The sequence below is a fragment of the Littorina saxatilis genome, linkage group LG1 (assembly GCF_037325665.1).
Source record: "Littorina saxatilis isolate snail1 linkage group LG1, US_GU_Lsax_2.0, whole genome shotgun sequence".
Lineage (NCBI taxonomy): Eukaryota > Metazoa > Mollusca > Gastropoda > Littorinimorpha > Littorinidae > Littorina > Littorina saxatilis.
The window spans coordinates 46,582,623-46,599,047 of record NC_090245.1 but is presented as its reverse complement, the minus strand read 5'-3'; the positions used below and the strand labels follow the sequence as shown (position 1 = coordinate 46,599,047).

At 43.1% G+C, this 16,425-nt stretch overlaps 1 protein-coding gene across 1 annotated transcript; it reads left to right on the top strand.

Moving 5' to 3' along the window:
- The first annotated feature begins 8 nt into the window (after nt 1–8).
- LOC138971467 (alpha-protein kinase 1-like) lies at nt 9–15,058 on the top strand. The gene is made up of 11 exons (XM_070344202.1): nt 9–200; nt 898–968; nt 1,864–2,090; nt 3,204–3,286; nt 3,892–4,055; nt 6,570–6,659; nt 7,068–7,333; nt 7,926–9,321; nt 9,812–9,965; nt 12,810–12,948; nt 13,213–15,058. Exons 2-11 carry the CDS (start codon nt 920–922, stop codon nt 13,639–13,641), a joined length of 2,997 nt encoding a protein of 998 aa, XP_070200303.1. The 5' UTR covers nt 9–200; nt 898–919; the 3' UTR covers nt 13,642–15,058.
- Nucleotides 15,059–16,425: the final 1,367 nt, after the last annotated feature.

Here is a 16,425-nt window from a genome sequence, read left to right as displayed (position 1 = left end):
TTGTCACAGTGTCACTGAGTGTGACTTTGACGCCTCGGTGGAGCAGTGGTGTTTTGACAGAAGTGAAGAGAAAGACTTCTTTATTGATCCAAACAACTTGAAACTGACACTGTTTTCTAAACGACAAGTTGAACATGCTTCCTCTACCGACGAGCTAATTGTTCAAAAACATTCGTGGCTGCATGAGGACTTGAAAGGAGGTGTGTACAGACGAGAAAGAGAGAACGTCACACCCAACTTCTCATGACTTCTCATGAGGGGCTGTATTGTGAATGCTGTTCTGTCATTTGTTTTCTTCTCTTTTTTCTTCTTCTCTCTCTTACACACACACACACATGCACACACACACACACACACACACACACACACACACACACACACACACACATACACACATACACACACACTCACACACACATACACACACCACACACACAAACACACACTCGCACACACACACACACACACCCACCAGGGGCGGAGCAGTTAAGCCAGAGGGGGGGCGGGGCGTACAACCTGGGGTCCGGGGGTAGACTCCTTGTGGGGTACATGGCACTGCAGGGACAAGGCCCCGTTGGGGGGGTCTGGGGGGCTCTGCCCCAAGAAGCTGAAGAGTTTTAGCTATTTTATGAACAATTTATGGCTTATCCTTGATTTTAAACATGATCAACTGGTGTCAGCAGCCACTCATTATTTCTTTTAAATTTAGTATTAATTTTTATTTTTTTGACAGCCGGGGGGGGGGGGGGGGAGTTCCGGAACCCCTGTAACCCCTTCCCCCCCCCCCCCCTAATCCGCTCCTGCACACTGTACCTTTTGCTATTAAATTCAAATCGTACACAGAAAATATCCAAGTAAAGTATCACATTGTTACAGCCGGTTTGCTTTCTTTTGCAGTTTAACGCGAGCAAAGCCACATATGATGTCTGTTCTGGAAGAGTTTGGCCTTTCTCCAGAAATCAAACCTGGTACGCTGATTTCCTCATTTTGATGTTGATAATGAAGACCACTGATCTAAAAAGTTCAGTGAATGCAGATATAGTGCAAAAACATAATATACCTAAGGGAAGTAACTGGTTGCAAAACTTGTAGCAGGTGATCCCAAGACAGTGAATATGGCAGATAGATCATTGTGACGGCTGGCTCCAACAGTGAACAGCCTGAATTTAAGAGCAGACTGGATGCGCACTGGAACAATCTCCCATCTAGATATGATCCAGACTGCCAGATCACAGCATAGATTCTTTTTTTTTTACGCCACCGCGCATTGCCACCTTTATTATTTTTTGTGTATTTGTCACACCTCATGGGCCTCAAATTGGCACTGAAAAAGTCAAGTCAAGTCAAGTCAAGTCAAGTGACTTTGTTGAAAATTAGATAGCCTTTTACTTTTCCTTCAGGACTGATTAGTTGTTCGTTATGAATGTGTACAAAGAAAGTAAGGTTAGGTACTTGACACTCAGAATCTCTAAGACCATACTGCTGACCATGTTTCAAGTGGTGACATTAGTAAGTAAATATTAATTTGCATTCATTTCATTTGAATTTCATATCGCTTTCCTTCAGTGCAAAACTAGCAGCAACAAGAATCTCGCTACCCAGGTGTGTGTGTGTGTGTTTAGCCTGTGTAATCAGCTTGCTGCAATTATGGAAGATTGGCTGAGGCCTTTAACGTGCCACTGTGGTGACAAGGAGGGGGGGGGGGGGGTTCTGTTCATAACCTAGTGAATTTACCCCCATTTTAGGAATCCCTCCTTTTTAAGACTGGATTTTCTCGGGGGGGTTTTTAGGTCTTAAAATGGGCATTCCACTTCAACTTTTCACCCAAAATCCTGCACTGAAAGTGTGTGTTGTTGCTTTCAGAGGTTCTTCATGAAGTCTGGGGAAAGGACGCCACGGACCCTGATCTTCTTTCATCACCATCAGAGTCTCTGAAAAAATGGCTGCCCCTGCTTCCAGAACCGATTTCTCGGCACATCGATTTAGCCCTTGGTCAGGAGCGACCCTTCATGCCTCCAGATCTCATCCCAGAAATGATGGCAGAGCCGAACTTGACAGTGCCTTCCATGAACCACATAGAGATCATCTATGTGAGTAAATATGAACACTTATTAATCTTCCGTTGTCACAAGAGCTCATGGTGATGTACAATAGCCAATACACACACACACACACACACATACAAACACACACACACACACACACACACACACACACAAACACACACACACACACACACACACACACACACACACACACACACACACACACACACACACATGATGAGTGACTGAGACAAGTGTTTAGTGTTGTGTTGAGAGTACATACACCCAGGCACCATGCAGTTCCTTGGTCTGGCTTGCTGTAAAAAGACACATTTTGTTGCAGAGGCTAATTAAAAGTTATTAGTGTTGAGGTATATTTGCCTGAAGAGATCTGAGAAACAAAGGGATGTAAGCGCTTTAAAATGCATACAACATGTGCAACGCAGAACCAATCACCTGGTACCAGAGAGAATAACAAGCATTGAATTGAACAAGCAAATGTCACCCTTTTCACCAGAGGCTATACAGATTGGCATAATTTAATTACCTCTGTAATGGATAGATTCTTTCACACAGCTGTGGTATGATTGTCAGAAGCAGGCGGCTTTTTCAACAGCTTAGTGATATACTGCACAAAGGTTTCAAGGGCGACAGAAGTACATTTTCTTCTTCTTCTTCTTCTGCGTTCGTGGGCAGAAACTCCCACGTACACTCGTGTTTTTGCACGAGTGGAATTTTATGTGTATGACCGTTTTTACCCTGCCATTTAGGCAGCCATACGCCACTTTCGGAGGAAGCATGCTGGGTATTTTCGTGTTTCTATAACCCACCGAACTCTGACATGGATTACAGGATCTTTTCCGTGCGCACTTGGTCTTGTGCTTGCGTGTACACACGAAGGGGGATAAGCCACTAAGCAGGTCTGCACATAAGTTGACCTGGGAGATGAGAAAAATCTCTACGCTTAACCCACCAGGCGGCCGCGGCCGGGATTCGAACCCTCGACCTTCCGATTAAGAGGCCGACGTCTTGCCACCCCGCCACAGCGCCCGTCAGAAGTATATTCTGAGATTGTCCAGGCTAACTCCAAGATCATGAAGTTAGCGTTTGTTTGCTCCTGGACATTTTTCTAATCTTGTGCCTTTCTGTACTTTTCAGCGCTGTATAGATTTTGCAATGAAGGCAGGTGATTACGGCACGGCTGCTGCCCTCACTTACGTTGTTGACAGGGCCTGCTACAGGTAATGAGGTACATTTATATACCTCTCATTACAAATGGGATCCAGGGACATTTATGGAAGCATATTGTAGATAGAAGCCTTTCTAAAAAAACAGGAATTAATGGCTCCATTAACTTTAACAATATGACTCCATGCCTTGAAGATTGTTCAATGTCGATAACAGGAGCAGTATAGCCTATAGGGGAACATATATATATGTCAGTTTTAATCCAAATAAACAATGCTTATGGCCAAGCTAGGTCAACACAAACTAGACATGTAGTGGTTTTTCCTGGATTAGCACAGACAGAGGGTATGATGTGGTCTCAATCAATTACAAGATACTCTGTCATTCACATATCGACACTGACACACAAGCAGTCTCGCACTCTGAGTTGTCAGCTAAAACATGTCATCTGCAGACTTTAGAATGACAATTTTGATCTATTGTAATTTATGTCACTGATCTACAAGGGTGCCCTGGGCATGGGCCTTTTTTTCTGTAAGGGTGTCTGTAACATGAGGCCCTTCTGAGGGAACACCTCTGAATAAAGACATTTTCTTATGTCCATGTGTCTGTTGATCAGTATCAATCGTTTTGCAGTTAAAATCTATTTAATTTTCAGGTTTGGCCGATCAGCTGCACTGTTGCACATTGTTGATGAGATATCCCATGCCAGCCCCGACACACCCATTGCACCACAGGTGATATTACGCCAGGCACGGGTGATGAAAGACACCGGAGACCTTCATACGGCCCTACGCATTCTTGATGCTGTCGTCAGTGGAGGTACGCATAAATGTTGTTATTTGTATTCAATGTAAAACTCTGTGCATTTGCGTGTCGTTGCATGTATACACAGCTGTGCATGCATATTGGTGTGTGTGTGTGTGTGTGTGTGTGCTCCTCTTGGTGCGTGTGTGTGTGTGTGTGTGTCTGTTCTCCTCTTGGTGCATGTACATCTATTAATGTGTATATTGTATGTGTGTGTGTGTGTTCTTGTGTGCGTTTTTCTGATGGAGAATGGTAAGGTGGGGTTCTTAACTCTTACCAGTTCGGGGGTTTTAGGGCATATTTTACAGTGCTGTTGGTGCCTACTTGCCGAGTGGCTATCTGGGGTCATATTCTAAATGAAATATAGACAGTTATATATCAAATGAAAGGAAAATGAATAAGCTTTTCATATTTGCAAAGAGAATTGTGCTATCTTTAAAGGTAAAAAATGTTATGGGGGTGACAACATGATTTTGGTTGAAATTTGTACGTCCATTTTTTGGAACACGTGACAAACACAAAGAAGACATTTTTTTTGTGTTCAGTTTATTTTAGATATGCTGCTAACTAGTCTGTTTTGGCATTCATTTTACATAACATAGCAAAGTTTTATTGAGTTTTGCTGATAAACAAAAAAGTTATTGTCACCTGAATACCCCCACCCAAATTTCAAAGTTGGACGTTTCATGACATACGCATGCCTAAGGCAAAAAAAAAAATAGTCTGTTTACGGTATCCCGACCGATCCTATTTTTTCCCGCGACCCTGTTTTTTGGCATTTGGGATTTGGGAGAAAAATTTTTTTTTTTTTTTGCAAAATAACTTAATAAAAAACGCTCGTGCTGGACCCGAGTACTCCCCCAGTATGAACGTTTTTGTCTTGTGCACGTTTAAGACCAAGTGATTGATCTGTGTGAATTACAGGCATTCCCTTTGCTATATAAATACATTGCATGCGAGCCGAGGATGTGCGTGGTAACTGGCCTTTCTCTTTTATTTGATCACAGTGAAATTGCACACACACATTCACACACACACACTCTCTCTCCCTCACTCCCTCTCTCTCTTCCTCTCTCTCTCTCTCTCTCTCTCTCTCTCTCTCTCTCTCTCTTTCTTACACACACACACACACACACACACACAAACAAACACACACACACACACACACGGGGCCCGGTAGCTCAGTTGGTAGAGCACTGGACTTGTGATCGAAAGGTCGCAGGTTCGAATTCGGGCAGGGACGGACACGGGTCAACTTTATGTGCAGACCCAGAGACGGAAGCCATGTCCCACCCCCGTGTCATCACAATGGCACGTAAAAGACCTTGGTCATTCTGCCATAAGTGCAGGTGGCTGAATACACCTAAACACGCAGACACTTGGGTAGCGCGACTCCGTTGCTGCTAGCTTTCCACTGGGAGGAAGCGACCCGAATTTCCCAGCGATGGGACAATAAAGTAATGAAAATGAAAATGAAATGAAAAACACACACACACACACACACACACACACACACAAACACACACACACGAGTACAGACTCATGCACACGCACACACACACACACACACACACACACACACACACACACACACACACACAAACAGTAACACTAACACATGTGCACAAAATGAACACACACACACACCGCGCGAGAGAAAAAGACGTCAAAGACTTTTGACCGTGACGTAATCTTTTTATGACGCTATATTTCTCGTCAATGTGTGACGAGTTCGGCTGTTCTATCAGACTGCCTGGCTGGCTGTGGCTCCGCGAATTCCTCCCACCGCCAAGTCGGTTTTTTGTGGTTTATTTCGCATTTAGGTCCCAGGTAACATTATGAAGTTTTAATACGATCAATCGGACCTATTATCAAGTTAGTGTATCAACTTTTGAACGAACTGCGCCCAGTAGTTTCCCAGCAATAAGCTGTTAAGTGGAGAAAGACAGACACACACACACACAGACACACAATTAAAGTCTGCTGAGCCCTTGTACTAGCGTACTCGGGGAAAATATGGTTTTTTGAAAGAAAAAAAAAGGTCTTTTTTTATTTTGCAAAATAACTTAAAAATATGTTTTTTGGGGGAAAACAAAAACAAAAACAAAAAACAAAACAAGTCCCGACCTACCGACCCTATTTTATTGGCCTATGTTACCGTTAACAGACTTTTAAAAAATGTTTTGCCTAATAATGCATTCCTATAACTAACTTATAACAAAAACCCAGCTTGTTTTTGTCATAAAGTGTGTCTAACATATGAGTTTATCCACTGTACAACCCATCCAATGTAAAATAACACTTTTTTTGTTCATAATTAGATAATTGGTCAGTGGAAAACTACAGGGGGGGGGGGGGGGGGGGGGCATCGTAAGCTTGCTTACGATGGGTAAGGGAGCGAACTGGTAAGAGTTAAGCAACATTTCTGTAATAATTTCTCTTTTTTTCTGATGCATTTCTTGTCATATGATTGTTTCTCTACCATGTGTTTCTCTGACTTTGAGTGTGAATTTGCCACTGTTGTTTCAGAGCGGAAGTGGGACTATAAGAGCAGGGCGCAGTATGAAAACACTAAGGCTGTGTGTGTCCAAATCAAGGGTCAGATCTTGCACAATTTAGGTAAGTTTTCACATTGTCAACACCAGGTAACCTAAAGAAAGAAAAAAAGCAACTATCAGTCTGTTCAGGTATTCTCAGGATTTTATTAAGATCTGAGCATAATTTGTGAAGCAGAATCTTATGGTATAACTTAGGAAGCAATCTGAGGGCCTTTTTTCTTAGATATTATCCCTTTAAAGTAACACTCGACAGAATCTTCTTCTTCTTCTTCGTTGATGGGCTTAGACTCCCACGTTCACTCATGTTTTTAGCACAAGTGGATTTTTACGTGTATGACCGTTTTTACCCCGCCATTCAGGCAGCCATACGCCGATTTCGGGGGAGCTCGACAGAATCTAACTTTAAGCAGCGCTTAAATAAATGTCTGATGATGACTGATGAATGAATGATTTTCTCCACATTTTGCAGGACTGTGGAAGGAGGCAGTACAGCCGCTCGTAGAGTCTGTGGTATCTTTCCAAGTGGTGAACGATGACAAAGGGACATCATCCTCACTGGCCCTCCTTTCTCGATGCCTCAAAAAGCTGGGAGTAGAAGATTACGCTGACCTGCGCGCACAGTTTTTGGATGTGTTCCACGCTTCACACCCATGCTACGAGGCGTACCAGAAAGGCTTGGAAGCTGTGCGCCTGATAGAGAACCTGGGGGCCACTGTGTATTTGGCCCATAGTCAGGTGTGTGGCATAATTTGTTTGCAGTTTTCACCCAAACCACAGGACCTTAACGTTACACTCCACAGAATTCAACTTAAAGCAGAATCTAAAAGTATACTTCTGATCTGATCGTTTGGGGGGAGTTTCTTGCAAATTTAACGAATCTGACGATAGTGTGTTTGCTGTCATGAATAGCAGGGAATGAATAGAGTGTGTGCCCAGGCACATTTCTTTGTCCTGTGTGCAAATAGTACAGAATTTGCGTTAATATTCATGGTGATATGGTCATGGTCACAGAGAGACATCATCACGCATTTAAAAAGAGAGAATACAAAATATGGGGACTAGAGTAGGAGGGGGTAAGGGATTCAAAATAATGTATCTTTTTTAGGGGGTGTCGCTTCTTTTATTGTTGTTGGGGTTGAGGGGTGGGAAGTCTTGTTTCTCTGGGAGGGGGAGGGGGGGGTCGAATGGTGGTGATTGGTGAGGGGTGGGTGGGGTTGAAAGGAATAGATTTGGAGACTGTGAATTTTGTTGAATAAAAAGAAAAGGAAGGGATGGGAAAAGCGGTAGTAGGGTTTCAACAGATCACATGACCACCTTTTTTGTACAGCTGGTAGCAGACGAGTCCCTACTGATGTACACCATTCAGCAGACGGACATGCCTGAGCGACAGAAACTGGACCAGTACCAGGTGATCGTGGAGCAGATGAAGCAGAGCCTGGCCAATCATCGCACGCTTCACTGCCTCCACAGTCTGGAGGTCTTCCTGGCTTTCATACGCTCTGTCTTCATGATCAGTCTGACCTTGGCCTTCTCCCCTGTTGCACAGGACGTGGACTTGGCCCGCTTCCTGGAGAAGCTAAGCCTGGAGCTGTACGGGTTTATGTGTGACCAGGCCAAAGGGGAGCAGCCTTCAGCTTCTCTCAACCAGAACTGGCACTCTGCGCGTCTCATGAACAGCGCCCTGGCCTTTCTCAGTCTGCCCACTTTGGAAGGTAGCGCTGAACTGGCTGAGCCTGCAAAGAAGTGGAGTGAAGTGAACAAGGGAGAACAAATTACAGAAGCTGCTGACGGAGATGCTTCATCCATGCCAAAGTCGTCCTCCATTTCCAGCGGCTCGAGTGGCTTGTTGTCCAGTGAAAGCAGCCCTTCTTCCGTACCGTCCAGCCAGTCAGAGGTACCTGGAGACAAGAGTGACACAACGGACGGTCATCCACAGCCAGGTTTCATTCCTCCTCACAAAGCATCAACATTCCCTTCATCAGCTGCAGGCAAACTGCAGCAAGGGAAGATTTCCACACCAGCTCAGCGGAACTCCAGACAGAAGTTCATCGGTCTCACAATGAGCAAGGATGACCTGCTGGCTGCTACTTGTCCTGCTCTGTCAGCAGACATCACCCATGGAGCTGGGGATGTTGTTGATGCCTCCTCAGACCCTGTGGATGTGGAATCCCTGGTTCTCTGTGCAGCCTCCATTGCGTCTGCCACAGCCAGCGGGAATGCGAGCCGAGTGTCCGGACATCCTGACACAGTCAGTCAATCTGCTTCGACCAAGAGCACCTCTTCTGCGACAACTCAGAGCTCAGGCGAAGGACTCCGGAAGAAAAGATTGGGCTCAGAGACTGTCAGTCAGTCAGCTTCCACAAGCGGTTCTTCACCAGCCACCACAGACAACTTGGCAGATGTTTCCAGGTTTGCCAACAGCATTTCAGGTCCACCTTCCTCAGGGTCTTCTGGTCTTCCTAGTCCTTCAGCCCACAGTTCTCATTCCTCTGGGTCTTCCCACCAGCAGAGTTTGGCAACAGTCGACCCTTCGGCAGAAACAGAGCCATCTAGCATCTCGGAATCAACAGAACAGGAGGATGTTAAAGAATTGTCCCCCTTGGTGGATGTAGTATCAGCGTGTGGGTTGATGGCCGAGCTAGAGCTAGGAGAGAGTGTTGAGACGGATGACTCCAGTGAGTTTCTGGCACACTTTTCACCGTCTGACAATAAAGATGTACACAGTGAGTACGTACTTGGTATTTTGAATGTGTGTGGGATTTTATCTTGAATTCAGAATTAAGATACCTTAGAAAATATCAGTGTATGCATGCTTTATGGTAGTCTATAGGAATGTCTTCCATGTTTTGTTTTTTAATGGCAATATGTTTGTGTTGGTGGAACAGTCACTTGTTTTTTGGTATTCGTTTTGTTTCTTTGGTTATTTGTGTGTGTATGTGTGTTTGTCTGTGTGTCCTTAGCTGTTTTTTTCTTAATTTTTCCTCATTTAAGGCATTCCGTCTGAGTTAACAGTTTTTGTATGAATGAAGTGTGTGTGTGTGTCACTGTGTGTTTTAGTGGTTGGTATAATTTACCCACCATCTAAGTTACGAAATGTTTTCTTTTCTGACTTATTTTGGTCTACGGTGCAGATTCTGAGGACTAAATAGCAAGGTGGTATCTGTTTGTGTGCGTGTTTAAGCAGTTTAATCACCTTGCCCTTGCATTGAACAGGAGCAGTGCTGATGACATACAACCCTGTGATGGGGCAGTGGGCTGCACAGACAACTCTCGCTTACAAAGGGCCTCCACTCACAGGCGTCACAAAAGGGTCAAACCGAGATGCCTTCCATGTCAGCTTCTTGCATCAAGATGAACCCCTTGGGAGGTAAGTTAGGATTCGGGTTTAATACTTACCAGGGCTGGACCTAGCGTGTGAGAGGGAGGGGCTTCCAAAATGAGACAGTGGATGACCAGGAGGTGGGTTAGGGGGGGTGGGGTGGGGGGGGGAGGGCCTTGCCCCCTAGATGCTGTTAAAATTTAGAATTTGAACAGGATATTTTGGATCTCTCCTTGAGAGAAAAAAGGTATATTTGGTTGGTAAGGGGGGGGGGGGGGGGGGGGGGGGGCTTTCGGAACCCAGGACAACTGGAGGTGTCCTCTCATTCGATGGGCCTTACATCGCAGGTACCACTGTAGAGTATTGGATTGAGTGTTCACATCAAACCAAATCGACTGTCTGTGAACAGGTGTAGATTCCTAATTCTTAAAAATGTTGACACTGATCTCTTAACAATAATAATAATTGTCATCATTTTCACGAGTTTTCATTCACAAACACCTGGGAAATAAATCTCATGTTCCCCATGCAATAAATCGAGATGGTGAATGGGTTTGAGCTTTCGGGTGAAACGTGGATTGTCAAAGTAAAAGCCAATCAGGCTGATTGTTTGATGTATGGAACCATCGCGGCTTTGGATTTGTGTTTCCGAGGACAACGATTGTAAGCATTCACTCTCAAAGACCCAATCAATGTTGATAATTACCGCGGCGACTCATGGTCAATTTGCAACTTATCTCTGTAATCGCAAAATCCACAACGAAAAGTCATAAACACTTAAAAAGAAAAGAAATATGCTCAACACTTACTGAACTCACACGTATGATCGCAGCTCTGTACATTTTCAGACTGGAAGAAAAGCGTCAACAAGCTACGTTTGACGTCACATACAAGGTTGACGTGTTATCTCGAGCTACTGTGTCGATGCTTTGTGGCCCGGAGTTGGATTCTAAAAATTCGTCTCCCTGTGGGTTATTGTGCATTTTGTTGCACAACCAAAAAGATGACAAAAACGATGTTTGGTGGCTTGTCGTCAGACCAGCATTTTGTTGTTGGTCCTCGGGGAGCATATCGCCTTTTGTCTCATATTTATGAACCGCGGCCTTCGGCCTTGGTCGATAAAGATGAAACAAAAGATGATATGGTCCCCTTGGACCAACAAAAAAGCTGGTCTGTCAACAAGCCACCAAACATCTTATATTGTCAGTAAGTACTGGTGTCAACATGACTGATGTGAACCAGTTGATTGGCTAATGGCAATGCGCTAAAACTGTTAGCGCACTCTTGGAGTGCGCTAACTTTTCCACAGAGTGTATTCTTCCGCCCTTTGCCTAAGCGAGACTGTACTCTCATCCTCAGAATTAATTAATGACATGTAGCTTATATTCTCCACAATACCAAAATACCATAAATTTCCTGCTTCTCAATTAAAGCAGAAGTGTTTTTTTTCTGACAGATTGCATGTGCCTGGGCCACAGTTGCCACTGATCTAAAAATAGAACCCGCTGTGTCTAATTTTTCAGTTTCGACTTGCGAAGAATCTTCTCATAATTATGCCGTAGCTTAGTATCCACATTACCAAATGATGAGTTAGTATACAATTCCCAGCAGCTAACAGAAAACACAAGTGTTATTCCGATAACGTACCACTACCAGCTAGATCAGCATTTGGAATATATACGTAGCAGACTAGATTACACTGAAATACGACTGCATCAGTTCAGTAAATGAATGGTTTCCGAATTATTATTTCAAGGCAAGAACAATCGGAATCGAAAACGTGTAGGGTTTAGAACGTCAGTATCTTATATAAGACTTATTACCAGCCTGCCTCATGGGTGCAGACTCAGTGCAACGTGACGAGCAATTTTTGTTTTTGGAATGCCGCAGTGGTTCGATTGCCCTAGCCTAGCAGACGACATAAACCCCGCTCCGCAAACTAACATGTTGGGCAAATGTGAACGAAAAAACGATGGGGATATAATACGTGTAGGGTTCAGAGCATTCTTACCGTTCATATTAAGTACCAGACTCCCCGATGAGTGAAGATACCACACGAGAAACATGCCACATTTATTTTGAAAATGTGCTAACCGTCGACCTTGGGGGTTAGCCAATTCAAGGGGAGTCACTCTGCACAGTCAATCCGTCGAAGCTCGACTTGAGGTTTCGAATCGCAAATAACTAAGAACACAGTCCTTTCTCCGAGTTCAAATGAGGTCTCTCTGAAAGATCATCACTGTTTAGCTTAACGCTACACTGGAATTTACCAACAGAAATTAAAACAAGAGTTTGCGTGTGATGAAAGCACGACACACTTGAGTCAGCCCACACAAAAGTAGATCTTCTACGACCTGACCTCACAGTTATGCCTATTCAAATGCGCGTAGCAAAATGTGTGTGTTGTATCTTCTTTTTTCTCTGGCGGTACCGACAATATCGTTATTGAAACAATCCCAGTGCACTAAGGGATTTATAGAGCAAATCTCGAAAATAATTATTGAACTCAGCGCATAGCGCTTTGTTCAATAATGAATGTTCTCGATTTGCTCTATAAATCCCTTAGTGCACTGGGATGTCTCAATAACTTAAATAATAATAATAATAATAATAAATAACTTTTCTATAGCGCGAGTCCCATCAATTGGCTCCTGACGCTTTACGAATTAATTTCTCTTAAGTCTTATACAATCTGTTTTCACATAGATCTACATATACCAGCCAGTGCATTTGTCATTGGGTGCGACACAGGTGTGTCTCCTTCTTCTTGAGAGTTCAACAGTTGTGAACAGGTGCGTCATTGCAGTCAACAGAGACATTTAAAGCTTTGCCTTTGGCTCTAACACAAGTCGTTGGTAAATAAGAAAGATATTTTTGTTAATTGTTTTCTAGGTATGTTGGGAAGCGCTATCGCCATGGCCGCAAGTCGCCTGAGGTGTACATGCAGGACGTTGTGTGTCAGATGCTGGCTGGTTTCTACGTCACCAGATTCAACCAGGCGTTGCAGCACTGCCCTGATAGCATTCTGCAGGTAAGTACATGACCAGTAGACACCCCCCTCCCCTTTTTAAGAGGGGTAAGTCTGAAATTGTGAGGTCTTAAAAGGGTTTTTTGTCCTTTAGTCATGGGTGGTTGCTATTCTTCTCTAGGTTTCTCAACACAGAAATCTGAGAAATGTTATCAGGGATAATCTGTAAGATGACACAAACTAAGTGTGAGCGAGATACATCGAGGAGTTAAACAAAGAACTGCATCATTGTGCAAAACATGCAGTTCTGTCTAATTTTGGTTTCAGGTTCAGTTTCTGAGTGCAGCTCATCTTCAACTCCTGGACAAGGATGGAAAAGTCTTTGACTGGATCAACGTGGAACCGTTCCTACACGGCAGCTTCCTCAAACTGACCAACAACCTCAAGTTCGTCTCCAAGAAAGAAAAGGATGAGTGTGGTGTGGAAATAGCCACAGCTCTTTCACATTTCACGTACAAGGAAACAGGAGGAGTGTTGATGATGGTGGATTTGCAGGGTTGGATGCCCACCGACGGAAAGGGTGTGGTGTACCTAACAGATCCCGTCTTTCACACCAGTAACATGAGGGCATTTTCAAGCGGTGACCGCCACCAAGAAGGCATGCAGGCATTCTGGACACACCAGCATCGCCAGTGTAATGCTATTTGCAGATATCTGGGGCTAGACAAATCTAGGCCTGACAATCGTAGTGTTTAGATTTCCTAAAAATCAAATGCATTATATTTCCTGCCATTTTTTTTGTTTTTGTTTTTTTTGCAAGAAGATTGTGTTATTGTGATGATTGTGATACATGTAATCAAAAGCTCAGTGTATGAACTGCAGTAAATATTTTCCTGCTTAATTGCTGCATGCATTAGATATAGTATAATTAAAAAAGTGTAATTTGTTACTGTTGCGCAATATTTTGTCAAAGAGGGCATTACCCTGTTACCTTTTAGTTGAAGTATTAAACCTTTTGTGATATTTTTCTGTGTGAGTTTTCCACATGGCATTATGCAATCTATCTTTGTTCAGTTTTTCTTCCCACTCCCTTCTTCTCTTGAAAAGCTTTATTGTTTTCTGTATTTTGTTTTCATACTTATTTAACAATTTTGATCAATAACATTTATTGTGCATGGATTTTAAACGTCACGAACATACTCATGGTTTTTATTGTAATATCTTTAGATTTAATGTTTAACCTTCGCCCGACCGGGTTATCGACTACACACGGAAGACATCGTGGGACCGTGCGGACCCATGCTTCTCAAAGAAGGAAAAATATGCATACCCTTCCGTAGACCCATGCTTTCCAAAGAAGCAAAAATGTGCATCCCCTTCCGTAGACGCTGTGGTTAAATTTCCACGAGAAGTAATTAAATTAAATTATTAATTTAATTATTATCGTGCGGACTAAAGCTTCTTAAAAAAGAAAAAAATGAATACCCTCCTGTAGACGTCGTTGGGCTGTGTGGACCTACATTGTTATGTATTAATTTCGCTCCATGCGACTTGCTTATTAACTCTAAAATTAAACAGATCGTAGAAAAAGATGTTTTGAGCCAATACCTGAAGGTTTGTGACTTCTCTCCCTAGTTCCTTCAGTTTGAGAAACATGGGTACGCACGGCCCTACAATGTCTTCCGTGTGTGGTCTAGATTTGACCTTTGTTTTTTTAATTACTTCTCGCTGAAATGTAATGATATTTTAGGACATAAGAGCTTGTTAGGTGTCTGAGGCATTCTTAAAAGCTGATTAAAAAATTCCAACTGGTTTAAGAGATATTTGCAATTAAACACCCTTCTGGGTCCACACGGACCCACGACGACCGGCAAAGGTTAACTACATGAAGAATCAAAAAACAAGAAAGGTACATGAAGTACATTTACACTGTAAATGTATTTGTAATAATCAAGGCTGTGTGACTTGGACAATGGGTGCCTTACAAGATCAAAATACTTGTTTTGAATTTGTTTTTACAATACTGAATGTATTACTTTTCTTGATCATTCTCAGGCCAGTACTGTGTCTTCCGCAGATAAGGAAACTGACAACAGTTTGTCAGAACTGATTTAGATAAATATTACTGAATGTTATGTACCAGGGGCGGACAAGTCACAAGGGGGGGGTTTCTGGGGTTTCCGGAAACCCCTCCCCCCCCCCCCCCCCCCCCCCAGCCAAAAAAATAAAAATATTTTTGTGTGTTTTTTTGGGTTGAGTTTCAATTTTTGGGGTATTAATCAGTGACAAAATCTGCTGCCTGAAACTGGTAATGATCCTCCTCAGAATGCACCAGATTGCACCATTTTGCATCCTTTTTTTCAAAATTTTCCGGGGGGGCATGCCCCCGGACCCCCCTAGCAAGCTAGGCGCTTTGCGTCGTCAGCTCAGCGCTTCGCGCCTTCACACCCATATCTTCACAATATACTTTTGGAAACCCCCCCCATAAAACGAACTGATCCGCCCCTGTGTACACATATTATAATGGCAAAGTGCTTTTATACAAAGTGTCATTTAAACCCTTTACTCAGATCTGATAGCAAATTTTGATGAAGAGCATTTGAGCATTTGTGATCAATCCTTGAATGAAAATCTGTTTTAGCAGGACATTTTGATGATGATTTGTTTTTTTGAAAAGTATTTTGATTTTGCATAATGGATTTCTCTTCAGCCCATGCAGGGCCATTTTAAGGTGTTGGGGTGATCATTAGTGCACAGTATCTAGTTTAGAAAAAAACAGTTTATATTATACTCACTGTGATAGAAAGTGTACATTAATTGTACGCATATTCCAGATGATTTTTGATCACATATTATTATATTTGTATGCATTCCACTTATTTTAATTAACATGGAACGGATGAAAGTATGTATCTGGACAAATAATAAAGAATGAAGTTTGTCAAAAGCAGACGAGCTGTGGAACTTATGAAGCCCATGCATGTGTGTGTTTGTGTGTGTGTGTGTGTGTGTTAATTTCTACTGTTGCATAGAGTAGTGTTCGGGATAACTTGAATCCGCTCACACGCGCGCGCACAGACACACACACACACACATACACTGCACTTAAACACGTCACGGCCAATCCGGCCTCTCCCATCATGCAACAGAAAAAGGGGCGGGGCTTAGCAAAAATAGCACAACGCGTGGCACGCGATGTAAACACGAACAGGCCAGATGGAAGGAGAAAGTGGCTTTCTGTCTGTGCGAGCAGCATTTCTTCTTTTAAGCTTCTTCAGAGTTTTTCACATTTCGTTTCGGAACATTTGTGATATCTTGCATATTGATTGCGTATCTTGTTTATATTTACAATACAATTGAACTTTCAGACAGAGAACCTTTGTGCCAAAGAAATCAGTCACACAGAGAAAAACAGAATAACAATGTCAAGGCTGTAGATGTCAGGCTAGTCAAACGGACAAAATGAAACTTAGTCTTGGTTGCTGTAACTCAGTCACCGCTTATGGTACTTTCGCTGATATTGCAGAAGGACTGGGTGGC